The sequence below is a fragment of the Platichthys flesus genome, chromosome 23, assembly GCF_949316205.1.
Source record: "Platichthys flesus chromosome 23, fPlaFle2.1, whole genome shotgun sequence".
Taxonomy (NCBI): Eukaryota; Metazoa; Chordata; class Actinopteri; order Pleuronectiformes; family Pleuronectidae; genus Platichthys; species Platichthys flesus.
In genome coordinates this window covers 4,419,873-4,446,042 of record NC_084967.1, presented here as the reverse complement: position 1 = coordinate 4,446,042, position 26,170 = coordinate 4,419,873, and the positions used below count along the sequence as shown (strand labels likewise).

The window sequence follows — 26,170 nt, the reverse complement described above, 5'->3', positions numbered from 1 at the left end:
AGGAAGCCCATACTCCTGGTCAGACAAGGAGCCGGAGAGAAACACTTCTCCCTTCCACTCCTCTAGTTCTCATGCTGTCTCTCGGTCTTCTTGGATTCTTCCTCTTGCCTCACCACGGTCAGGGGCGTGGATGAACGAGCCGCTACATCTCCCGTCCCTCACCAGCTCACTCTCCCTCTCTGCTTCTGCCGTCTGTGCTCACACTCTCTTTATCTGTTCCCCTATTAAACGACAGTTTCTTTTCATTCACTCTTATCGCTCTCCCCCCACCTTCTGTCTCCTTTAATTACCACCTCTCTGCCACATTTCCCCTGCCTCCCCACTGACTCTGAGAGCTCCACTCTCCTCACAGCGCAGAATGAACGGGTGGTGAAGCCGGCGTACGGGCTCGTATAGCTCTCCGTCTGCCTGTTCATTCCAGCATGCAGCCTGCAGTACTCCCTCTGTCTTTCTCTCTCTCTTTCTCTCAGCCCTCCCTCCCTGTGTTTATCACCCTCTCGGTCTCCCAATCTCTCTCATTCTCTCACTTTTTCTTCAGTTCCCTAACCCTCCCTCTCACTGTCTTTCACCCTCTCTTTCAGCATCCCTCCATTTCTCTCGCTCGCAGTGTGACAGTGAGTTGTTTGGACAGTGCACCTGTAAGATTGCAGCCCCTGCAGTGCCCCGCTGGCCGCCCCCGACTTAATTAAATGCTATCTTGAGAGGTGAAAGCAGCGAGCCCGCAGCTTATCATGGATCAACAGTGAGACCACAACCGACAAACTCCCATCAATCAGTGCAAGCGTTATTAGCCCTGTCGCCATTAGTCACAGCTGTCTTCATTTTAGTCACAGCTAAATCCTGGTTACCACAAGGTAGAAACCACTGGAAGCCTCAGAAGCCAGAATCAAGGTGATTACACTGAGAGCGACTTATCTACATAATAGTCTGAGGCTCCAAGTTCATCATTAATCTTCGCTCTATTATCAATCCAAATTAACATATAAATAGAGAAAAATGAAGATAATTACATCAGAGGCTCAACTTGTTTTACAAATAATTACACAAAAGCTTAAAGCTTAATGTAAATAAAGACTTTATATGCTCGTGCTGTTTTGATCTTTAGGGTTTGTCACAACTGACATTGGTTCAGCCCGTATACATAAAATAAGCAGGCTTGTCATGTGGTATTTGTGGCGTCGGATTTACTTCTCTTCGGAAAGGGAGTCGGAAAAAACAGAGGATGAGAGACGACCATGAAACGTGTGACAACCAAAAGCAAGTGTTTGAAATGGACCCCAAACAAAGGGAATCTTCAGCGGCGCAGTTTAATTTTGTCCTTCAAATGATGGGTTTCGGAAAAGCCACGACCAGAGCAAAATGCCGGGAATGTCTCGGCCGACCTGACATCCCCAAAACCTGTAATCACAGGCTGTTGTTTGTGCTCGCTGAGCTTTGTAGACAAAGTCTGTCTGGATTCACTTTGAGCTTGACATCTTATTTTTCATTGAGCGTGCTTTATGTCTGTTTGACCTCTGTTTCTTCTTTTACTCGGAGGATAGAGGGAGGGAGTTCTTTCCATATTAAGATATCAACAATGCCATCCATGTGACATATTCTGCTGAAATATTAAAAATCATGAGGAGAATTTTGAAAATCTGCATTAAGTAAATAAACATCTGGGGAAAATAATCAGCACTTTAATCAAAGAAAGCAATTTTGATCATAGAATTTTAAGCAAAACAAAGATCGATATCATAAAGCAGGATGCATGAAACTGTGACACAGAAGTCTACATCCTCAACTGGCAAAATCTGATCGAAACAATAGGAATTTTCCCTGCCAGCTTTTTGTGTTTTGATGTGTACTGCCTGGCTAAAGCTCTCGTCCAGCTCGTTGTCGTGAGTCTCAGTTTGTGGTTAGAAACTCTTGACCTCTAAGCTTGAGCAGCTCAGTCGTGCAGATGTCCACTGTGTGTAATTAAAGACTAATGAACGCATTTGCAGTCTTCCCTCTTTTCAAACAAACTTAAGATACGAATTGAACCAGCTCTTTCCCTCCATGTTTATGTTATGACAGTAATAGTTGAATAGGATTACATGAATACACAAAAAGGGGATGTAACTGATGATGGCAGCTCGCGGAGATGTAAACACAGAGCCACAGATGCTCCATATGCCTGCCTGTCAGCACTGACCTTTTCTTTTCTCTGCATGCGACCAGCACGGAACAGAGATCCCCCAGTAAACACAAACAGATCTCAAAGCAGCAATATATGGCCAACGCAAACCAGGAACAGGCTCTCGCACCGGCAGCACCACATCGGTTCTCTGTGCCAACCATCAAGTAGGAAACTGCATTGTCTATAGAATTTCTCTCACATGTGGAGCAGCACTGCAGCGGCAGCGAGGTCAATATTAAATAAATATAGATAGTGCACAGCAGAGGAAGGTTATATTCTTTCATTTTATGTTCCAGTCAATTTACTACGATCCATCACTGCTTTTATATTTTTATATATATATCTTATGCTAACTTTATCACTTTAATCCTTTGTGTTAATTGTATTCCTAATTCTTATTGCACTATCTAATGTTGCTTTTTTGTGTTCTGTTGTAACGCTGCAATTTGAAGCACTTTGGCTACATGTTAGCATGAAAGCTGCTAAATCAAGCTGACCTGAGCTAAATTCCTGCATTCTAAGAGACAAACATAAATGCATGGAAGCCTATGCACTCTCACACGCCCCCTCAGAGAAATATTAACAATGCAGAGCCCCCATCATGTGTGTGGACTGTTGAATGTACCTGATATCTCCTCCAGGCACTGTTTGGCTGTCTTGCTGTAGACCAGTTCTCCCTTGGTGGGGCTGAGGCAGGGGTCGGCCGGGGCCATCATGGTACAGTCATTTTCTGAGAAGGTCCTGGGGGCACAAAGAACGAATGATGCACAGCAGTTATCAAGACAGGCTGCAGCAACTCAGCCGATGCACTCACTGGAGTTAGTTTTTCATTGTCAAACAAAGCAATGCAAGTCTTGAAAAGATAAGCTTGTTTTCAGAAAGTTGATATTAAAGATTTTAAATACATGGTAATCCCCACTAGCAGCATGGTTGTGTTGTGGTTAGCAGAGTTTACGTATGTTCTCCCTGTGTCGGAATCGGTTTTCCCTGGGTACTCCAGCCTCCTCCAACAGTCAAAGACTTGGAGTTTGGGATAAGGTTTATCAAAGACTCTATATTGTCCCTAGGGGTTTGTCTTTTATGTGATTGCCCTTCAATACGCCGGCGACTTGTCCAACCATGCCTCTCGCCCAATTTCAGCTGGGACTGGCTCCAGCTCCCTCAATGACCCTTAAAAGCATAAGAGCTAGGTAATGGATGGATGGTAATCAACATTTACCGACAACATTGATTAGTTAAGGTATCCAACCCAAAGTTAAGTGCTATAATGTGGAAAGTTTCAGATAAGATGTAATTAACATTTGTCACGGTTCAGTTTTAACTGGAATCATATTTTCCTCCAACAATCATAAGTATTGCCAATAATTCTTGAGCCGCAATTTTGGAAAGACAAAGTTCCATCTTAACTTCGGAGGAGATGATTCATGAGTCATGATCAAGATGAGTTATATTCTTATTAAATCTGTACAATTTGGTTTTATTATGGTCATAAAAATTCAAACTATTAGAAATAAAATCAACCATCTCCTGCCCTCAATTGGCACTAATACCCTCCCAACAACAGAGATCTCAGAAACGGCTGAGAATCCTACCCATTACTTAGACAGCTTCTCTCTGATCACCCGTGATCAGTTTACCAAATTAATCTCAGGTTCTAAACCAACAACCTGTATCTTAGATCCCATTCCTACCAACTTACTTAAAGACATTCTGCCCCTAATTGATAGTTCGTTACTTAACATTATCAATCTGTCATTATCATCAGGTTATGTACCACAGTCTTTTAAAATAGCTGTCATCAAACCCCTACTCAAAAAACCCACCCTAGACCCAGAGGTTTTAGCCAATTACAGACCAATATCTAACCTCTCCTTCATTTCTAAAATCTTAGAAAAAGTGGTAGCCAATCAGCTGTGTGAGTTTCTCCAGGAAAATAATATATATGAAGACTTTCAATCGGGGTTTAGAGCCAATCACAGTACAGAGACAGCCTTGGCAAAAGTCACTAATGACCTTTTAATAGCCTCAGATCAGGGACTTGTGTCTGTCCTCGTTCTGTTAGATCTCAGTGCAGCATTCGACACAATTGACCATCAAATTTTATTACAAAGACTAAAACAGTTAATTAACATTAATGGAACCGCCCTTAACTGGTTTAAATCGTATTTTTCTGATCGCTCCCAATTTGTGCAAATTAATGATGAGTCATCTGTGCGCACCAAAGTTAATCATGGTGTTCCACAGGGCTCTGTGCTCGGCCCAATTTTATTCTCATTATATATGCTTCCACTAGGAAACATTATCAGGACACACTCGGTAAATTTCCACTGCTATGCGGATGACACCCAGTTATATTTGTCAATAAAACCTGAACAAAGTAATCAATTAACTAAACTTCGAACATGTCTCAAGGACATAAAAACCTGGATGACCCGCAATTTTCTCTTATTAAACTCAGACAAAACAGAGGTTATAATACTTGGCCCCAAACACCTTAGAGATGCATTATCTAATGATATAGCTGCGCTAGACGACATTGCCCTTGCTTCCAATGAAACAGTCAGGAACTTGGGAGTGATCTTCGATCCTGATTTATCCTTTAATAGTCACTTAAAACAAATTTCTAGGACCGTTTTTTTCCACTTGCGTAATATTTCAAAAATTAGACATGTCCTTTCACAAAAAGATGCAGAAAAACTAGTCCACGCCTTTGTTACATCGAGACTGGACTATTGTAATTCATTATTATCAGGCTCCAGCAGGAAGTCGTTAAAGACTCTACAGCTTGTCCAAAATGCTGCAGCACGTGTCCTGACGAGAACAAAGAGAAGAGAGCACATTTCTCCAATATTAGCATCGCTACACTGGCTTCCAGTTAAATCTAGAATAGAATTTAAAATTCTCCTCCTCACCTTCAAGGCCCTTAATAATATAGCGCCTTTATACCTTAAAGAGCTGTTAATACCTTATAAACCCACTAGAGCACTCCGCTCCCAGAATTCAAGCCTACTTGTCGTCCCTAAATTCTCTAAAAGTAGAGTAGGAGCCAGAGCTTTTAGCCATCAAGCCCCTCGGCTGTGGAATAATCTACCACTTTCAGTTCGGGAGGCAGACACCATCTGTTCGTTTAAAAGTAGGCTCAAAACCTTCCTTTTTGATAAAGCTTATAGTTAGAGCTAATTAGTGCGCCAGAACGTTACTTGTTCTATTTTATGACACATGACACACGGAGCTTCTCTTTCCAGCTTCTCCTTCCTCTTCTCCATCCCTATCCCCCTTCCCCGGAATCCCTTTGCTTTATCACCCGCAGATCCAGGGCCTCTGCGGCCGCACCATGGATTACGGTTTGTGGATCGCGCACCGGGGGTCGCGGTGTTGGATCCAGTGTGGCGGATTCTGAGTCATGTGGGCTGATCGTGGTGCTGGTGGCGGACCCTGTGTCGCGTTGGCATTGGGCACGGGCGGTGGACCAGGACCGCAGTGGTGGCTTGTGATGGGTCCTCCTGGTGGGCGGCGGTGGACGGTGACTGAGGACTGAAGTGGCGTCTGGTCTGGATGGTGGATCGTGGTCTAGATGGTTGCTGAGCATGGACTGTGCTTCATCAATGCTGCTAGAGACTTTGATTATTGATGATGTTCTCCTGCACGTGGCATCTATTGCACTTCTGTCCGTCCTGGGAGAGGGATCCCTCACATGTGGCTCTCTCTGAGGTTTCTACATATTTTTACCCTGTTAAAAGGGTTTTTTGTAGTTTTTCCTTACTCTTGCTGAGGGTTAAGGACAGAGGATGTCACACCCTGTTAAAGCCCTATGAGATGAATTGTAATTTGTGAATATGGGCTATACAAATAAAATTTGATTGATTGATTGATAAAAGTATTACTTTGACATTAAAACATTTAGCATCACATAAAGATGTTATGATCTGGCTATGTTAGCTAATAATAAGTCAGGCAAATGAATGTGATGAAATTGAAGGGTTAAAAAGACCAGTTGCCAAAATACTATAGTATATAAAAATAGCTTTTTTGATTTAGAGCAATAGCCAGAATGTTGCCTCTCAAGCATTTAGTCTGTAACTCCGCAGTGTAAAGCAAGAACAGTGTTTGAATTTTTGAGTCTGTCTTTGGTTTCAGGCACATATTCAACAGATGGACACCTCAAAAGGGAGGAGGGGGTGGTATTGGATGAGATGTTTCCTCTGAGTGTTTGTGAGTGTGTGTGCAGGAGTGTGCATGAAATATGTGTTTGTGTGCATCTGCCTCCCTCCTCAAGCCCAAGCTGCATCTCATCGCACTGTGTGTTTGCTCATGTGAAGAAACAAAGATCAAGTTCAATACACCTCAAAGGATAACAGTGCTACACACACCGACAGGAAAACACAAAACCATGTATGTACAAACACTTAAAAACAGATGAACAGCCAGTCAGACACAGAGATAGATGATGCACATACAAACAAAATAAGATGCACACTTGTTCAGGAATGCATTCACACAATTAAAAGCATGCAAAGTAACCACACGCTTGTGAAAATGCTGAAATACACACCATAAAACTCGCATATAAACACAGATGTAAGCACAGGCTGCTCTATAGTGTTCAGTCTTTCCAACACACACACACACATACACACAAAGGACCCCCAACCCCTGCAGAGCTACAGATAAAACTTGGCCTCCAATTGTGACAGACATCAGTCTGTGACTTCAGCTCATGTGAAAAAGCAAGCTCCGCTCACCTCAGTGGATTCACAAAGACACAGAAAGAGATATTCACTGCCACTGCTGCACATAACAATTTGGACCCAGAATAAGAAAGCACATAAATGGGTGACAGCTGCAGTGACAATTCATTATTTGCTGTAATTGATCCTGATCCTGTAAATGGTTTTGCTGTTCTGTTGAATCTGGCTGCATAATGAACTGTTGATGAAACAACAGTTCTATTTGTTGTTTCATCAACATAATAATCTACAGAGATGGACGTCATACTGTCATCCACACTGTTGGTGACTGTTGGGCGACTGGTGTTCTGTCAGACAATGCAGTGCAGAAAAACTGATCAATTAGCAGTAACAAATTTCACCAATGTATTCCTGTAGTATTTATATTGCAATATTACTGGAGTATTCTATGTTTGATTGCTATTTGTTTGGTTTCAAACAGAAATATGCCAAAACTACAATTTTTTTTTAGGAAATAGTGGAGTATGGGCCACAAAAGAACGCAGTAACTTTTGGATTGTATTTGATTAAAGAGGCAGATCCAAAATGTTCTTTTGACATTTCCTTCAGGGCCATACTGCAATTACATCTGGCGGTATGGCTCTGCTCTGGGACCTCCCTGCTCTTCCACATGCATATACATGGAAAGCCTACGATATGGAGACTACACCTCACTACCTTTCCATGAACCTCTGCACAGAACAGGGCAGCATCAATGACAACAGATGACATTGATTAAGTCAGATTCAGTATGAAAAGGAGGAGCTGGGGTGAAGGTGGGTTGCAAAGTGGCTTGCACTGAAAAAAGGAGTAGGCAGCTAAAGCATCCTAAATAGGAAGCGCATTTAAAGCTTTGCCACTTGAATGCATAGAAGGGGAGCTGTCAGCTGATGTGGACGATCAGGTGATACACTGGATTGTGGCTGAGCTCGATGTCATGACCTGCCTGAACTAAGTCCTTGATACATTTTTGAGAATTACTCATTAAATGATACATGTAACTTGCTGGATAAAAAAATTTAATATTTAGACGTCTGATGTCAATGAGTGTGTTGAAATTTTAGCAGTTTGAGGGAATTTGAAGATTCCTATGTATCTTGGCACCACACTCTTCTGTGCGCAATAGTTTTGTATTCTATCCTGGATGGGACATCTTAGGTTATTGGAGGAGAGAGTAAAGTTAGTAACCTTACAAAGTCTGTGTGGGGTCAAAATCAATTCTGCACACTGACTGCAGCAAGGTCCTAACACCACACTGGTTTGTTATGCTCGGCAGGAACGACGGCACAAAGTGGGTGTAGAAAGAGAAGCCGTACAAGACAAAGATGCCTAATTGGGCTGAAAAGGATGTTAAATCGCAGCACAGCAGGAGTCCTTTACGCTTACTGTCTGCATGCTGTTGGCTGTGGTTGAGGCCTTCTGGTGAGGAGGGGGGTGGCATTTATAGCATGAAAAGAGGCAGATTAGGATGGGCGATATGGGCAATAGAAAGGCTCGTGGGGAAAAAGTGAAAAGGTAACATGGGGTAATATGGACATGCACTGCAAAGGCAAAAACAAACTGTAAATACAACATGGGGCTCACTCACCAGTGAAGATGACCAGATTATATAGAATGTGTAAATGATTACGTAAATGTATGGTCACACCTGCCTTTAAATTCGGAGATAAATTTGGTTAATTTCAATGAATTCTATTGATCTGTTGATTCCCTTGAAGGGGTGAAGTGGATCTGCATGTTTTTTTTGGGTAGAACTTTGACAATTGACTGGCTGCTAACAAGCTCGCACCGCTCAGAGTTTTTTTCCCTCCTTCGGGAATTATTCCTTGTTGGCTGACATGATGTGCAGTCCTGAGAATGAAATGCCTGGGGGAGAGAACGGCCGCGTACAGAAAAATATAGACTTGGAAAGCTCTGAACTTCAGACAGTTGCATTGCCTTTAAAAGAAAGGGCCTATTCTCTCAACACAATATTCTCTCATACATAAATAAACATTGGTGTACACCTGCGATCCCTCTAACAAAGTCTCTGCCATGGAAATGTAATTTGGAAAACACTTTAAATAGCATAAGAACTGAATCTGTATGTTTCAGGGCTAAGATTCAAAAAAGTTATTAAAAAAACTGACTGTCTAACTACAAATGCAAAGCAAAGTGATAGTTTAAATGCTTTTTTGACTTTTGATCTGTTATTTGTATCTGAGAGAGATGTTTGAGAGCAGCAGCTGTGGTTGCTGTTTGCTTAACTCCAGTCTCTTTGGCCAAATTTGGACTGTCTAGTTTGAATCACTGACAGCAGTGAGTGCTAAACTCCAGTCCATGCGGCAAAATACTTCAGGGACAGCACTGTGGATGACAGATGGTCCATCCACGTCTTTCCTTCACTCTGTGTTTGCGTCTCGTTCATCGAGTGGGCTGCCTGTGTCTTTACAGTTTCAGTTTTGATTCCCATCTTAATAGCCATCACCCACTATCTGCCCCGCAATGTCACCCGCAGCAGTTTTAACTTGCTAAATATGTGGGATTAAAGTAATGCTCACGTTTGAGGAGCCACGGCTGAATCTGGCAGAGCTGACTGTGCACAACAGAGAAGATAGTACAGAGAGGGGGAGAAGGGGTAAAGGATTAAGCCTTGTTTAATGGGATTCCTAGCTCTCTCTCTCTCTCCGAGCACAAAGGCATCCCGGAGACTTTGGCGGTTCCTCCTGGATTACCTCCGCTGTCGTAAGAAAAAAAAAATCAGCACTGCTGGGCAGATTTACCCAATTCTTTTACCTCTGATGGCTCTAAAGCCAGGGAACCATGCAACAGCTGCATGCATCAAAACAGCACCGGTTGAATGAAGAGCAAGGGCATGAGTTCCTGAACACCGCCAATGTCTGGATTCTCACATTAAAGACGAAACCCAGACAGTCAAATAATAGGCTTCTGCAAGCAGCAGGCACTGGATACTAATTTATTCAGTAATGACTGTGAAGAGATGTGGAGGCGCGAGCAAGATGCACGGTGGGGAGCACCAGCTGATCACTGGGAGGACGCCAGGATTTCAGTGGGATGCGTATGAGTGACTGTAAGCATGTGTGTCTGAATGTATAAGGTATGATTTTCAGAATAAATATACATACATATCTGGGGGAATAAACAACAGCCTTGCTATGTGGTTTGTCTCCTATGGATGGTAGGTCACACATCTCACCTGTACATGAACGGGGCCACTGTGGCAGTATTGGGATGGTTGTGCTGCTGCTGCTGAGGAAGCTGAACTACTCCGTTCCCTCCCAGCGCTCCTCCACCCCCTCCTCCGCCTGCCAGAATCCCACTGGACCCAGACAGAGCCGAGGTGCTGGTGGAGGAGGTCATGCTGGTCCGTTTTCCTTCTGGGCCCCCAACGCTGGAACGCTGTATGTAGAAGCTCCCACCCTGCCCTCCCTTTGTCAGCCTGCCGCGCTCTCCGTCTCCTCCTCGCATGTTGCCGCTGCTGTTTAAGGCGGCCTGACTTTGGGTCTGGGACTGACCCTGAGGCTTTGCCGTTGTGGATGAGGGAGCTTTAAGTCCTGGCTTCGGGATGCCACTAGAAGCGCCACCTTCTTTCTTCCCTGCTGATGGCTTGCCTCCCTTGGGGATGAGGCTGGCAATTTTGGAGGACTTCTTGCTGGAGTCCGCAAATGACTCACGGTCATCTTTAAGTGGAGAGCTATCCTTGGAAGATTTCCCGGACTTGCTTTTGTCCTCCTTGTCTTTGGACGAGGCCACAGATCTACTGCCATTGGCAGAAGCTTTTGAGTATGAGGAGGAGGAAGAAGAGGAAGTCTTGCTAGATGCAGTGAGGGCAGGGGTCTTGGTAGGAATTTGCTTGGCTGTAGCACTGCTACTGCCGCTGCTGCACACTGACCCGGGGGGTGTCAGTCCATCCTCACCATACTCCGACATGTCATCCTCCTCCTGCAGAGCCATCTCTGCCACAGACGGTGACGCTCGCGATCTAGGGTTAATCAGGCGGAACTTCTCCAGCATGGACCTCTGTGGTCCACCACCGACAGAGGACGCAACTTTTGATCCATCACTTCCATGTGGTGAAAGTCCCTCTGTGCCTTGAGGTGAAGGGGTGGTGGAGGGCGAGTGCGTGGGGCTTGCCAGCATGGACGAAGTGGCGCTGTGCTTGAGGTTCATGGATTTGCTGCGCCAGGTCTTGCCAGCGGTGGGTGAGGGGATGGCAGAGGCCAGCTGCTGCCCACTGAGGCTGGTGGGAACTGTCCCGCCAATCCCGCTCCCGTTCATCCCGCTGGGCACTTGGATGCCCCTCACAGCTTCTGAACCAGCGTAGAAGAATCAAACAGACAAACAGAAAGACAGAGAGAATTCATTAAAGAGGTTCTAATTAAATCAAAACATCCAACACTATACAGCTGTTAAATCTTCCTAAATGTATTTTCCTATTCAAATAACTGAACAACTTATGCACTTTTATTAATGATCTGAGGTTTACTCTAATTACTGCAATTAGAATTGATTCTGAGAGTTCCTTTAGGAAAATGTTTACATCTAGTAATACTCACTGACACTGATTTTTCAAGCAACCCCCAAAAATTGGAGCAAACAATCAGTCTTCCTGATTCTTATTAGGAGTGAGAGATATCATTTTCAGAAGTCACATTTCAATACTCTCTAGTCCTCTATAGTTTTACACACACCGAGATCCAACATCAGGCAAGCCTCCAGAGGATTTCAGTGTTGTGTACAGTTAACAGCGTATTTCTCGATTCCCGGAATCAGGATGGGGTTAAAGAAAAGATTTCACCGTTACTGTTTCACCGGTGTCTCGGAGGCGTTGGTGCTCTACCTTCCTATTCTGACTTCAAACCCCTCGACAGACATATAGAGTCCTGTCATGTTTGCAGGTGGATAACGGTGGTTATAAGGAAGAGGCCCTCATGTTGTAGCCGTGGCAACTAAATAAATCATACCAACTATAATAAGATGGAAGAAAAATGTCCATGCAAGAGTACTAGCAAGAGAGAAGTGAGCTTCTCCAATTGAGGGAACGTGAACAAAGCCAACTCGACAAAAAAAAGAATGGTTGTAGAAATTGGTGCCAATCTGATCCAGGGATTTCTCCCTTTATGTTTGTTCCACTTTGGCAGAACATTGCAGCTTTATGCAACAATCGGTCCCACATCAGGGACATTAGAAGTGAATGGACTTGCTTGCTTACTCACCTCCCTATACCTGCCTGGCAGTGACCATGAGCCTGTTTATTTCATCAATCGTTCCTCTCTGCTACATTTGCTGCCAAGACTGTCATCTACATTTGGCTTGCTATAAATCTCACACTTTTACTTTCTAAATAATCTGGTTTGCCTCCACAAAAATCCTGCTCAGCGTTGACCTTTACACACACACCTCACATTTACTGCTTGATTGATAAAAAGTTGATCAGCAAGACTCTTTCCCTCCTTCCACTTCTCTCTTTCAACCTCACACATCGGTATAGCATTCGCTTCATGAACCATGAGAGGAATAAGAGGCAACATAAGACGTGCAGGCAGAAGTAACCCTTCTTCTGTGTGCGACTATGAGAGGCTGATAAAAAGCGGGAAAAAGACGAATTTGAGATGGGGTGGGAACGGAGAGGGACAAGATGCAGTGACAGCATGGAATTATGCACCATTAGACCGACATCCTGTTTGGCTGTCAGTCAGCACAGTGAGTCGGGGGTGCAGCTGACTGTGAGTCACCTCATTTTAAATACGCTTCAGGCTGGCGAAGGGGCACCGAGACACTTTAACCAACTTTCACTCCTTAAATCGTTCTGTAAACTCTTACACCTTCCCTCAGTGCACCGTCTCAGCTGTGGAGTGAAAAGTAACATGTTAACACTTTTCTTTGCATGGCCTTGTGAAACATGGAATCTGGCACCAGGTGGCAAGTGTCCAATAACAGCCAGAGCATTTATTTACCTCCATAGATTTTCATTCCAGACATGCAACTGTTGTTTTTGTGAAACTGCTGCTAATTTTTTGTCTGTGCCTGGCCAATGAGCAGAAAGTTACTGCTGCTTGTCGGGATGGCAATCTGATGAATGTATATATTGTTGAGACATTAAATCAGTAAACAGTCTAAAGCCAACTGGCCACTGAAAGATATTAGTCAACAGTTTTGAGAACAAAGCATCAGCACATCAACTGACCAAAACACACATACAGTATGTATATTCATACAGTGCAGGTGCAGGTCAAATTTTCTTGCACCCGACATTTACATACCATCCCTCAGCTATTGTTAATTGTTTGTTATCTGGCATTTTATCAAATTATCATTAAGTATTATTATAAAATGTTAGCATAATTATTAGGTTAATTCTTCTATGCAGGATTCTGATACTACATAGGTGTGTAGACCAATGTGTGCGGGTGTGTGTGTTTATGTGAGACTGTTATAAATGATAAACAGGTGCGCATGTCACTGCTTAAAAATGTATCTGTGAGCTTTGTGAAGTATATTTGTACTACAGTAGACACTTGTCTGTATGGACATTTGCTGCATATTTAAAAAGGGCAGCAAACTGGCTGCCACTCTCCTGTCTTCATGCCATCAGAAAAAAAAATAATAATATAAAAAAGCTGAGATAAAGCTGATCTCGGACCAGCAGGGGCAGGCCAACTATGATTTAGTCTTAGCCAATAGACATCAGGTAAACTTGTCAATCAGCTGATATATGGAAAGGGTCTGTCTGTGTGTGTCTAGACAGCCATTTGATACCAATATAAATGTGGATGAGAGAGAATCTATTCTTGTGTTTCAAAATGTGTGTTTGTGTGTGTCCTCTGTATTACCCCTCTACAGTGGCCCTCCGGGCAGTTTATGAATGGGAATGAAAGAGGTTACAGTGATGTGCTTTGTGTGTCTGAGAGTGTATGTCTGTTTGTTGACCGGTCAATTAACCCCGTCCTTAGAGATCCTCCTCCCTTTTAGCCGCTCCCTTTTCCCCACGCCAGAGGCTGTTCCACTGTGCCACCACGTTCTTCACTGTGTAGTGATTCGCCGTTGCCATGGCAACATACTCCTCTTATCTTTTTTTATTGCCTCAGTGGCCGAGGACCCTCGACCCTCTGCTAGCAAATACATACAGAACCACATGTATACATGCTGTTTGCAATCAGATCAGACACATGCGCCCTGAAGCATGATGCTAGAATTTAATTAAATATGTCTGTGTGACACATACATGCATGCACTATTATCTACTGGTATGTCAAAACCTAAATATGTTTTACCTAAACTTTTTTCTAATCCAATCTCTGTTGTTCTTATGGATGTGTTTCATGACACTCTAAATTAAACCCATTTTCTGCTCCCAACATCACGTGACCGTCACAAAGATGATGAATGACATATTGTAACCTTGCTACAGGAAGTCAGGAGTTTCACTTTTAGAGTTAGTTACTCATCCTCATCTTTAAAAACAAGCAGCGCAAATCTTTTCCTTTAGTCCACTTCTATTGGACGACAGAAACTTGTGATGCTTCAGTTTAATTCGGGTGAAGCCAATTGGATTGTTGCATGGCAACAAGAATTAGGCAAAGGTCCGGGTGCCCTTTTGGTTCTTCATCTCTCTGGTTAGAGCTTCAGTGCGAGACAGCTGAGACACAAAACAACACTAATGTGATCACTTCCCCCCTGTGTGGATGCAAATGCCCACATATAAACTTGTAGAAAAGAATAAATAAACATACATAGGAAGCCCCCTATAACCAGATGGCATCTGTCACCATTAGAGGTGCAACACAACTCTACTCAAAGTATCTATATCTATTTATTTCACAAAAATACCTGTATTTGTGTCTTCATTATATACGAGATGGAGGCATTCAAATAGAACAGACCATTATATAATACAATGATAATATACCTAAACTAATAAAGCCAATAAAACTTTGATTCCAGTAAAGAGGAAACATGAATTAATTGGATTTGCCATACTAAATGAGTTCCAGATGACTGTTAAGTTGTTTACGTGTTTATCATTGAAAGTGTGAAGGCTATAGTAAACAAAATTGGTGATAATAGCTCACTGAGCCATACTGCACTATAAGAATAACATTTTGCGCTTGCAGTGTGAGGAGGTTCAGTTTAACTTCTGAAGGATCCTTGAAACAAATCTGAGAAACCCCTTTTGGACAATTTGCACGAGCAACTTCTTAACTATAGTCGTTCAAGTCATGCAACAGTTGCGGTTAAACTTAAACCATTGAATAGGTGTTTGAGGATGATCTTTCTGTTCAGATAATAATGAATTTGTGTGTGTTTATATCTCTGTCTACTCATTATGAGCTGCGCAGTACACAATAACACAACCGTGATGTTGAGTCATACTACTGCATGTGATAGGAGCCTGAAATGAAAGATAAAGGATCTAACACCAAATAAGAGGATATGTAACATAACTGTGGAAAATGAAACTACCTGTAAGAGACAGAATAACCTCTGAAAGATTAATAAAAAGGCTTGTGGCTAACACTTCCTGTAACTGCTCCTCTGTCTGCTAACTGAGTTTGCCCAGTAGCTTCAGGCTGAATCGCTGACATTTTCACACAATAGATTTGTTCGTTTTTTTCCTCTTTACTTTTAGAACTTAACATGGTTTTGTTTTCCCTGCAGTGAAGCGCCAACACCTGCTGTTTTATCTCTGCAAACTGAAAGTTCTTCTTCTGGCACAGCCCAACTGCACTCTGTGAGTGGTCTGGAAAAGCCACTACAATTTCCACAAGAAGCACGAAATTCAACTCACTTCATACAGATTCTTAAATATTCAATGTGCAATTATTTTTTGAAATACAGGTTGAATGTTACTGATTGACGAGATTATGGAATCGTTTATACTTGGCAAATATAAGAGAGGCTCAGGCCACAAAAATAATTACACATGGATGATGTCACTACAAAACTGATGAGCATAAAATGTTTATTTTGTTGGCACATGTGTGCTGTAGATATCAATACCAATGCTGATTTCAATAGAAGAACATGTGTACTTATTGATGTAAGTGGAAATAGGGCAATCAACAAATATAATCTGCTCAATCAGTTTAAAGTTTAATTAAAATTACTCAAAGTGTAACTGAATAGCTTTCATTTATTTTATTTGATTGGCTATTTTTCATTTCTGCATTTTAATACAGTCTTTATATAGATCCTCAATTGTTCCATGTTCTCTTTGATCAAACCCTCCTCTCCAAAACCCACCTCCAGTGAGAATTCACATAAAGATTTCCACAAAAAAAAGTTAAAAGCAAGCAAAAATAAATAAGAATGAATGTGTTTGGTCTGTGTTAAGTCTGAGTGGAAGAATATTTATGATTAGAAACAAGCATACTGTGAAGCAAAGCCAAATTTTGCCCATGAGAATCACCAGGGTTGTTTTTAATTATTAAAATGACTGTGAGGCATTATAAATATTTTTATATTATAATCACTATATGAGCCAATACGTCATGATAAATCATGTAAATGAGCCAAAGGGAAAAAGCTAATACAATTTGGTGCATGAGCTAGTAAAACGTAAAACTCTTTGGTAATTAAAACATTGTTAGTGAATATATTTACTCTCCACAATGAAAATATACTTGTAAGTAATAATCGATTTTGCCTAAAATAAAAATAATTCACACACTAACTTACAGCGACTGTGAAACTCCTTCTCAGAAACATAATCCCTCCTATTAGCCTCAGCGTGCTTGACAGAGCAGCTGCCGGAATTTGCCCCTTCAGGTCATCTCTCAAATGGCTGTTGCCATGCCGTGAAAAATTTGTCGCCGCCTCCGTTTAATGGCTTCCATTATAAGTCACTTGGAATAAAGAGTTGGGCATGAATCAGCAGACCGACTAAGACTGGTGAAGTGCGCTCCTCTGGTCAGCTCTCTGAGCCAGTGGTGCCATCAAGTGGCTGGGGCTGAGATTGTAAAATAGACCATCAGACTCTATCAACTGAAATAAAATATATATGTGTATCAGATTCTGTATATATTCTGTTGTGTAATTGTGTGTGTTGCTGTGATAAATGCTGTAACGTGTGATCCTTACCTCTGTCGTTGCCACTGGCATATTGAAGAGGCTTGCTCTTGTCAATGCTGTTGAAACTCTGGCTCCGACGGTTGAGGTTGGATGAGCCAGGGCTCCTGGAGGCCCCACTGCCCGCAGCAGGTGCCCTGGAGGGTCCCGGTAACCTGCAAGGAGTCAGTGCAGAAAGGGAAGAGTTTAAATGTTGAAATAACTTTTTCCTTGTTATTCCATTTATAAAAACTGTTTGAGGCAAAGCAGCTCTTGAATCAAGAGCAGCACTGGGGTCAGAAACATGTTAATAGTCATGGTAATGGTCAGAAGCAGGAGGATGAAACCATTATTCAATTGCATGACATGAACCTGTCCAGAAACATTGTAATTATTTCCCCCCACTCACCTGAGATTTATCATTTCTCCCTTAAGGACAGCTTTAAACCAGGCAAGGGTTTTAATAAATTAACAGCTTTCTCTGTTACAGGATAATCTATGCTGACAAATTTCCACGCTTTCAAGGATAAGTTCAGTCTACTATCTGAATTGAAAGAGTTAGTGGCTGCTGTAACTATTACTCTTCTCCATGCCATCCCTGAAGTGAACCCTTCTTAAAGCGATTTCAAAACTATCTTTTGAACACATATTAGCTTCAGCAGAACCTAAGAACTAATTTATGTACTGACAAGATACTGTGAATTAAACCCAGTATCCATAAAAAATGGATCGTTTTACAAAAGCAAGTGACAGTCAGTGTACAAGGTATGTACCCTTTGGAGTTTAGAAAACCAGCAGGGACTGATGGTGAGGCTGGGCTGCAGTAAAAGTATAGAAAACAGGAAATCAAGAAGGTAAAGAATTGTCCTGCCATTGTGTCATGAATACAAAGTGCACAGTGAAGATAACTCAAGATAATCTTTTTGTGTGTTAAAAATGGACAATGGAGCAGCATATAACGCACAAACATACACATGTTTGATTTCCTTCTACATGTGATGGGGCTGAAATGACAAAAAGAAAATCAATGTGTCTTCTTTATGTCTTCTGACACTGTATAGAGAAACTAAGCGGCACAAACACACACACACACACACACACACACACACATTACCCACACAGAACCAAAGCAGCCAGAGTCAAATGTTGATTTGTCAGGCTACAGCTGGAGGTTTTTCACTATTCTCAGGGACAGTGTTAAAATCATTATATCATCCAAAGACAGTTTTTATTGTGAAACAACTTACTACATTACAGCTTCACTGCAATTTGCCAGATGCTGACACCAATCTGTTGGTTAACAAATAGTTTCAAAAACCAACTTGGCAGCTGATTCGATGAGCATGACAAGATATTTGACAACTTAGCTCTATTTCTACCATTAATAATCATCACAATTACGGTTGGATGGGATGTTTCGGAAATTATTGCAGTGACATGAATTATATAATCTTTTGTCTCTGACAATCTTAGTCAAGAAGAATCCATTGGAAAACCATGTCTGACAAGGTATAAAAAGTGATGAGCAGCACAACAGAAAAATACTTCTCAGACTCTGAGCTGAGAAACTGTAGGAAACATACACACACACACACACACACACACACACACACACACAAACACACAAAGTATGGAGCACGCTGCTTTCATCAGAGAGTTCTGGGCATTTCCAATGATTCAGCCTGGTCCAATATAAAGAGGAGAAGATGAAACCTTAAAACAGATTCTTACAATTTGCTCTCTTTCTGTTTTCCTGCCTGAAAGCTGTCGTGATGTCCTTTGACCAAGATAATCGATTCGCCATGCTGAATATGTCGCTCGCGTCTGTAACGCAGATGGAGCCGAGATGTCGGAGGGGAGAGATTTTTTTTATGTTGATGAAACCCTGAAGTGGTCAAAACTCATTTCATATGCTGCATTTTGTCTTTCAGGTCTTTACTTAATGGAAAGAAACTAATAGAAGGACAGATCGACTTGTCACACAAGTTAAAACATTTAAATAAATAGAAATAGCTTCCTATACACATTTGTCACACTGATTTGATTTGTTGGGGAGATATAAGAACATAAGTCAGGGCCAGGGCATCATGCACCTAATAAGAAAAAGCTACTGAGTGACCAAATCAATACTGGAAGTTCAGAGACAGGGAGCCACCCTCGTTTTTGATTTCCCTGGAGAATCCTTTCAACACTTTAAAATGTAGGTTAGTAATTAAAAGTTGCTGATCTTCCCTGGGCAACCACTAGGATCTGGAAAATATTTTATAATGGAGACAAGTCCAAATAAAAAATGAGGACAAGCGATGAGTCCAAATACCAAAAGTGTTTAAAAAAAGGCCTATCCTGCAATGACCCTGTGACAGACAAGGCTGTGTCTGTATCCTAAATGGCCTCAAACACAATCTCAGCATCACAACTAATGTGCAAATCCTTAGAACCTCAAATTAGACCACGAACCCCCCCTTCCTAAAAAACAGGAAGATAATGCATTGAGTATGTGCTTTTAAACCATGCAAGGAAAAGTCAACACTTGAATTGTATGATGCAAAAAAAAAAAAAGGGTTTACTTTGGGTGTCTCTCTAAAAAGAATAGAACACAACTCAGTGATTATACAACCTGCACAGCATGGAGTCAGAGCTGAACTGCCTACTAAGACAGTGCCTGCGCTGAGAAATGCAAACATTGTTCCATGCAGACAATTGTGCACAAAAAACAAATGTGCAAAACCGTGACTTTAAGGAGCTAAATATACCAACCCTGCACTATGAGTTCCTTTGAACTGTTCACATCCTTCTGCATGTGGTGATGACGGACTGCAGCCAGCACAGTGTCTAGAAACCCCCGAGACTAAAGGTGCTCTGAGTGATCTACTGAGCTGCAGCCAGAGGTGGTCCTCAGCCCAGAGCTAATTGCTGACACAGCTCACCTCAAAGACCCCCCACACAAACGAACTGATAACAGTATCTTTGGCGCTGTGAGTCTTTCAGGTACAAGCCGCCGGGAGAAGAATACAAGCGGGAAAAAAAAGATGAGTGGAAAGAACAAAGGATAGAAGTGAGAAAGAAAAAGATGCAGAGAAGGGAAAGACTCAGAGAACAATAGCTGCAAACCCAGACATGAGAAAATGAAAGATAAACAGGGGGGAAATGGGCGAGAGATTGAGGGAATTCAGATGGAAATCAGAGGCAGTGCCTTTTATCATCCAATTCTTTCATCTTCCAAAATACACGTTTGATAATGCATCAGCAAAATGGGGCTGTAGAGGAAAATATGATGCAAATTCTGGACAATAATTTTGTTTAAGGACAGACTCGGTAAAGTGTATCTGCCACAGGAAGGATGTGCATCCTGCCAAGAGAAGAGACGAGCTGGATATCACATTATTCAGCCCGTCAGTCACCAGCTATAAGTAACAGTTCCTGCAGAGTAGAGAGCATCTCCTATTCATTTCCCCCTGCCAAGCTCTGGGAAATGAGTCTGGGGATTCAAACCAGCACCTACATCATGCCTTCTTCTTACAAGAACCTCTGCAGAACCGTACTAAAGGCAAAGTCAAAACCACCTCAGGCTTATTGTAATAGAAGAAAGAAACTACAAGCTGTGAATCATCACTACCTGCTTCAAACTGACAAAACCATAACAGTGTTTTAGCTTGTTAATCACAAAACATAAATTTTACATCAAAGCTATTCATTTAAAAACTATAGAGGTGTTTATAATAGTATAATAATAGTATAACAATATTCTGTGTTTAATGAAATTCAATTAGCAAACTCTCACTATGGTGGATTACGCAACTCAAGTGTCAAGACTCTGATATTTTAGTTGGTATAGAAATGTATGGAAAATCAATGGTTGCATTGAACTGTTTGATTTGATTTGTACTTGAGGACAAGTCAAACTCTTCCTCTGTAATTTAGGTCAAATGTCCTCATCAAAGAGAACTACCACTTGGTTATTCCCAGGGGGAATAAAATAAGAATCGAAGAAGTGAAGTGAACCATTATGGAAAACACAAAATTGAATGAAAAACCTCTGTGTGGACACTGCTGCTCTCACTGTAATGGCAGAACAGAACTAAAATGTCTTCATTTTCACTTTACTGTTAAGAACAGAGAGGGACACTTATAGCAAAGAGCACTTCCCCTGAGAAGGTCATGTGAGTCCAATACAAAAATACAACACAGTGGATATGTTTCAGCACCTGTTAGGAATAACTGAAACAAGTAAAAGGAAGTGCAGTTTGAGGTACGAAGGATCCTTAAGCTCTGGCTAACAAGCAGAATGTCAAATAAAACAGAGGAAAAATAAAAAATTGAGGGAAACACTAACTACCACATTCAGCGCAGCATATGAGAGATCGGACAAATGCTGCCCCATTTTAGAACTGATAAAACTGCCCTGCTTTAGTGGAGGGGGCTCACGCTGACAAAGAAAAGAATACAAGGCAAGCGGGACACTTATGTTGCTCGCTGACCTCTAACACAATTTCCTTTTTGTTTGTGTGTTGTGTCCAAATCTTCATAAGTGTGCGGGAATTAAAGAGCTATTTCTGCAGCAGTGAGGTGATGTGAGAGGCCAAATTACCGCCCTCAGGGCTGGAGCTGCTGGCTGCAGCATTTTTGCCATTGCACAGTGGCGGCTGGAGAGGAATTACTTGCCAGCACGCTGGTTCCCACTGCCTTTGAGCTGGAACAAATGCTGCAAGCATCAGACAACTGGACTCCTGGGTGTGCACATACTGTATGTGTGGGCAGAATTGTGAATGCAGATGGTCTAGTATGAATGAACATATGTGTGTTGTATCGTATCAGTGTGGTTTTGTGTATATACACGCGTACAGTGCGTCTACTGTATGTTACTGAGCATATGATAAAATCTGTGTGTGTATCTAAGAGCCAAGACACTTGACAGACAGTTTATAGATCGGTTTGTATGTATGTGTGTGTATGTTAGATACAGTATGTCTAGGAGCAGTTGAAGCCACATCCTGACTCATATCTACACAAAGAGTGTCATTTAATGTTTGGCGAATATTAAGCAGCATCTCCTTTGCCAAGATATGTCAAATGGATATTTTCAAAGGACACAGTACACACAGCAGCACTGATAAAGCAGTAGCACCGGAATGATGACAGCAATGAACTGTTGAAGCTTTATGTTGTGAATTTTAATTTCCTTGTGATCCTGGGAATATTTTAAAGGCGAAAGGACACTCTACTATGTAAAACTATTTCAGCAATCACTAGTCAGCCAAATCTTGATATTTTCTGTAGTTTGATGTTTTTTTCACCTATTCAACTATGATTAATGCCAATTAGGAGGTTTTCGTTCACTGTTATTAGTGTAATTATAAATCCTTGCTTACTATCTCACATGGACCCCCAGAGAAATAATAAAATCATTAAACAATGTAAATGAGTAGAACCATTTCATCACACACACACATACACGCACACACACATACACACAAAAGGATTTCTATCCCCTAGAAAAGAAGTATCACACGGCAGGTGTTCAAAACTGAAAGGATAGTTTAATTAAGCTGATAAATCTAGGGCTGAAAACGTGCCAGGAAATATCATAATGTACATTTGGCACAATGAGTGAGACTGCTCTTTCACTGTGAGCCACTGGTGTTAGCTGCCATTAAACACAGCAACACCCTGCCGAGGTATCCTTTAAAAAAATCACTGAATCCCTGTCAGCTGTTGTGTAGCTGACCCTGACCTTTAACCTCTGACCTCTTGAGGGGTAACAGAATATCAAAAGAAACACTAAATGGACTGAGCTGCGAGGGCACAGGTGCATGTAAAAAAGCACTTTGTTTCGTAAGTAAGTAAAATGTTGCTTATCTGCAAAAATATAATAGTTTGATGACATTTTTTTTGCCATATTTACCTTGTGTTCTTCTTCTGTGGTGACCCTAGTCCACTGTGGCCCGGAGGACTTGCATATCGTGCTGTGAGACTGAGGAGAGAGCAGAGAAGATGTCAGACGGGCCGTTAATTCAGTTAGATAAGAAATTAGACCAACTTAATCCATGCCTTAATGCAATATTGTGAGTGAATGGAGCCATTCAGGTAAAGGCAGGAAGAGAAAAGTCAAGAGATAACCAGGGACAGAAGTAGAATCATATGGTACAAACTGGATCACAGCAGTGGAAATCTCTTTGGATCTTTTTTCACATGATGGCTCACACATGTTTATTACCCCACGCATTTGACTAAGCCAGTAGCATCCATTTATAGGGTCGCTGACATGAGAAAGAACAGAAAAGCCTACTTGATTAATTTTGTGGTGGCAGTGTTTGAACAAAACCCCAGAACACACTACACACAATGCCGAGGCTTAGGAAATGCCCACCGCACCAGTCACGTCGCAGTTTATCACCCAACACTCACTCTTAGTCATTGAGACGGGAATCGACGTGGGCCGTTTGAGTTAGCCTGCTGCATTCAAGTTTGGCAGGAAGGAGCTTTATGAACAAAGAGCTTTAGTCGTCATACCTACTTCCTGTAAACAATAAGAAGTCAAAGAGGCGGGCTCGCTAGTCACTGTATGGTGAACTGTACAGGGACTTTTGTATACTTGTGTCCGATTGCTGAGTGCAGTTTTTTATACCCTATATAGTGCACTCGCTTATTAGGTGAGCTTGCTATATTAAAGCGCTTGTGGCGGAGAGACGGGAGGAGGGAGAGCAGCAAGAATAGCCTGACCTGTTGTTTAAATGCAAAATAAAAGTTGAAGAAGTTGTTTTCTACATTTAAAGAGGATTCAACATGATTTTTACTTTAAAATATAAATACTAAGTTAAAAAGAAACAAATTCGAATTCTACTGAGGGATTTTCCATTGGCCGACGTTGTTGTTGTTAGACATTGATAATCATTACCGGAGACAATGATGAGCTCACTATGTAGTGATCTATATAGTGATCGCTAGGGGTGGTGAAGTGGGGTATAGTGAGTCAGTGGGGGACTTCGGACACAGCACAGGTGTCCAGGTTGTATGTAACTTCCCTAAGGGTAATGGCCTGCGTGAACCGTATGACTTGCAAACCATGTGAGTGTTTCTCACATGGTTTGCAACCTGATTGAACTGACTCTATATAGACAGGCAGTCTCTGTATCTTCTATAAATACAGTATGTACATGATCATATTTAGCTAGAAGCTCAAAGTGCCTAGAAGACATATCGTGTGACTCATAAGTTAAACCCCACTGAAAAACACAGGGATGCTCAGGCTAACTGCTACTTAGCTAGCAAAATGTTAATCATATAAGGGGTAACAATAAACAAAATAGTGCTCAAACACACAAAATGTATTTAAATGAAAGGTAAATATAAATTTAACCCGAATACTGTATATTTTTGACTGAATATTAGCAAGCTCAGGTAATCTCTTACTAAAGTTCGTTAGCAGAGGTAACCTCGTGTCAATTCAAAAATGTAGCTGCCGTTAATTCATTTTTGAAGGATTGCACAAATAAATTTCACAGAATAATCAATGAATAATACAAAATAATAATAGAGAACCTCACCAGCAGGTTGACGTTCAAAAGCAGTTTCACATTCATTCATATCACGTTAACTTAAATGCACATTAATATTTGAAGCCTAATCAATGTCCGACAAATTCACACACACTTACAAACACAAAGTCCTGTTTTAAGTAGTTTTAAATACAGCGTCCTGAACCATTAAGAATAAAGAACTTCACAGAGAGATGACTTCCAGCTGGTTGCAGAGTTAAACCCGTACCTTCCACAGGCTGAACCGAGACAGAGACGTGGGGTTTCCACTGAGGGCCTCTCGAGGAAGGAGCCACGGAGAAGAAGCTGGGCAGTGGAACCATCTCTAAAGTGTCCTCAGCTCACAGAGAGTGGAGCAGGCGAGCCGTGCCTCAGCCCAGAGGAAGCACCAAACACCAGCCGCCTGTTTAGACGCTCTTCCTCTCTGACAAACAGGGGAACAACTGGTTCTCTGTTCTGCAGGTTGTGGGCTGCCGGCTTGATGTTGGTGAGCGAAAGTGGACGGAGACAATAAACAACCCATACTGGTCGGGCGGAGTGACGCACTGCAGGCATCACGTCCCACTTCCTCCACGTTGCAAGAAACATTATTATAAACAAACGCTGGCAAGTTTGGAAATCATACGATTTCGTGCAGTCAGCTGACGTCCTCCGTGCAAAAGTAAATACAAATGCTTCCAGCACACAGACTTCTAAAGAACCAACGATACAAGCAAACGATACAAGCAAATTCTGAAAACATAACTAATATATATACATATAAATGTATGTTTTAGTTATATGAACATATTATTCATTAAGAATGGACACTCACTATATTCTTGGGACTAGGGTTCAGTATTAGACTAATCTCGGTATCTCAAAATCTCCTCCTGTTTAATATTTGGGCAGCTCCTGATCCAAGCATCATTTCCTTTAATACAGATGTGTTGTAAGTCCAAGACTGGGACATTGGCTTTAGGCCTTGCTGATGGAATTTCAATGATTATACTGAATAATGCTGCATTTGAATAGGGTTTACCAATGTTCACGGATACAGTCTGTATAATCGCACCCTGCCCATTTCTTAATTATCTGAGGAATAGGGATTTATCTCCTATGTTGGACAAATCTGGGGAAATATAATTATAACTTCTGCAATGGGATTATGTTGGATCCCTGGTGTATATGAGATAAGTTGAAGGAATTCTAGAGTTGTCTGTTGTATAGAACCTCCTGAGAGTGTATATGTTTTTGGGGATTTGTCTTTTTTGCCCGTTCTCTTGTGTGTGTGGTTTAAATTGTTATTTCCAATTGGTTTAACATTAAATACTTTTTCATTATGTATGTATATACGCAAGCATGTATTTAATTGAAAATAATGGACTTAGTAAATTAGCCACTTATGTTCTTTGGTTTTGTATTATGTTAAAAACTCAACATATTGTTATAAAAGATTAATAAATAAACGCATGTATGTATTCATGATGTGGTACCTGAATCTGAACCCTATTCTACAAGCTCAGAGTTCAGAAGTTGTGAGGTGTAGAAGTCCATTTTTCTTTATATGTTGCTTGACATTTTTTTGATATTACCAACAACCTACCCTGTTCCTTTTTTGGTTTTGCATGTGCATATTCTGTATCACGTTTCTTGCTTGCTAGACCTTTTGCCACTTCTTGACGTAACTTGTTGACAGTAACATTAATATCACCATGTAG

At 41.6% G+C, this 26,170-nt stretch overlaps 1 protein-coding gene across 4 annotated transcripts in view; it reads right to left on the bottom strand.

The window, feature by feature from the left end:
• nav3 (neuron navigator 3) overlaps nucleotides 1-26,170 on the bottom strand; it is a 181,751-nt gene that overhangs the window by 70,215 nt on the left and 85,366 nt on the right. For 3 of the 4 annotated variants that reach the window (XM_062382744.1, XM_062382745.1, XM_062382746.1), the window contains exons 6-9: nucleotides 22,838-22,906; nucleotides 16,969-17,111; nucleotides 10,085-11,198; nucleotides 2,787-2,902 (exon numbers count right to left, since the gene is read on the bottom strand). In XM_062382744.1, coding sequence (XP_062238728.1) covers nucleotides 2,787-2,902; nucleotides 10,085-11,198; nucleotides 16,969-17,111; nucleotides 22,838-22,906 — 1,442 coding nt within the window. Of the gene's footprint in view, nucleotides 1-2,786; nucleotides 2,903-10,084; nucleotides 11,199-16,968; nucleotides 17,112-22,837; nucleotides 22,907-24,699; nucleotides 24,857-26,170 lie in introns of those variants that run through there. The other variant, XM_062382747.1, reaches the window with a different exon arrangement.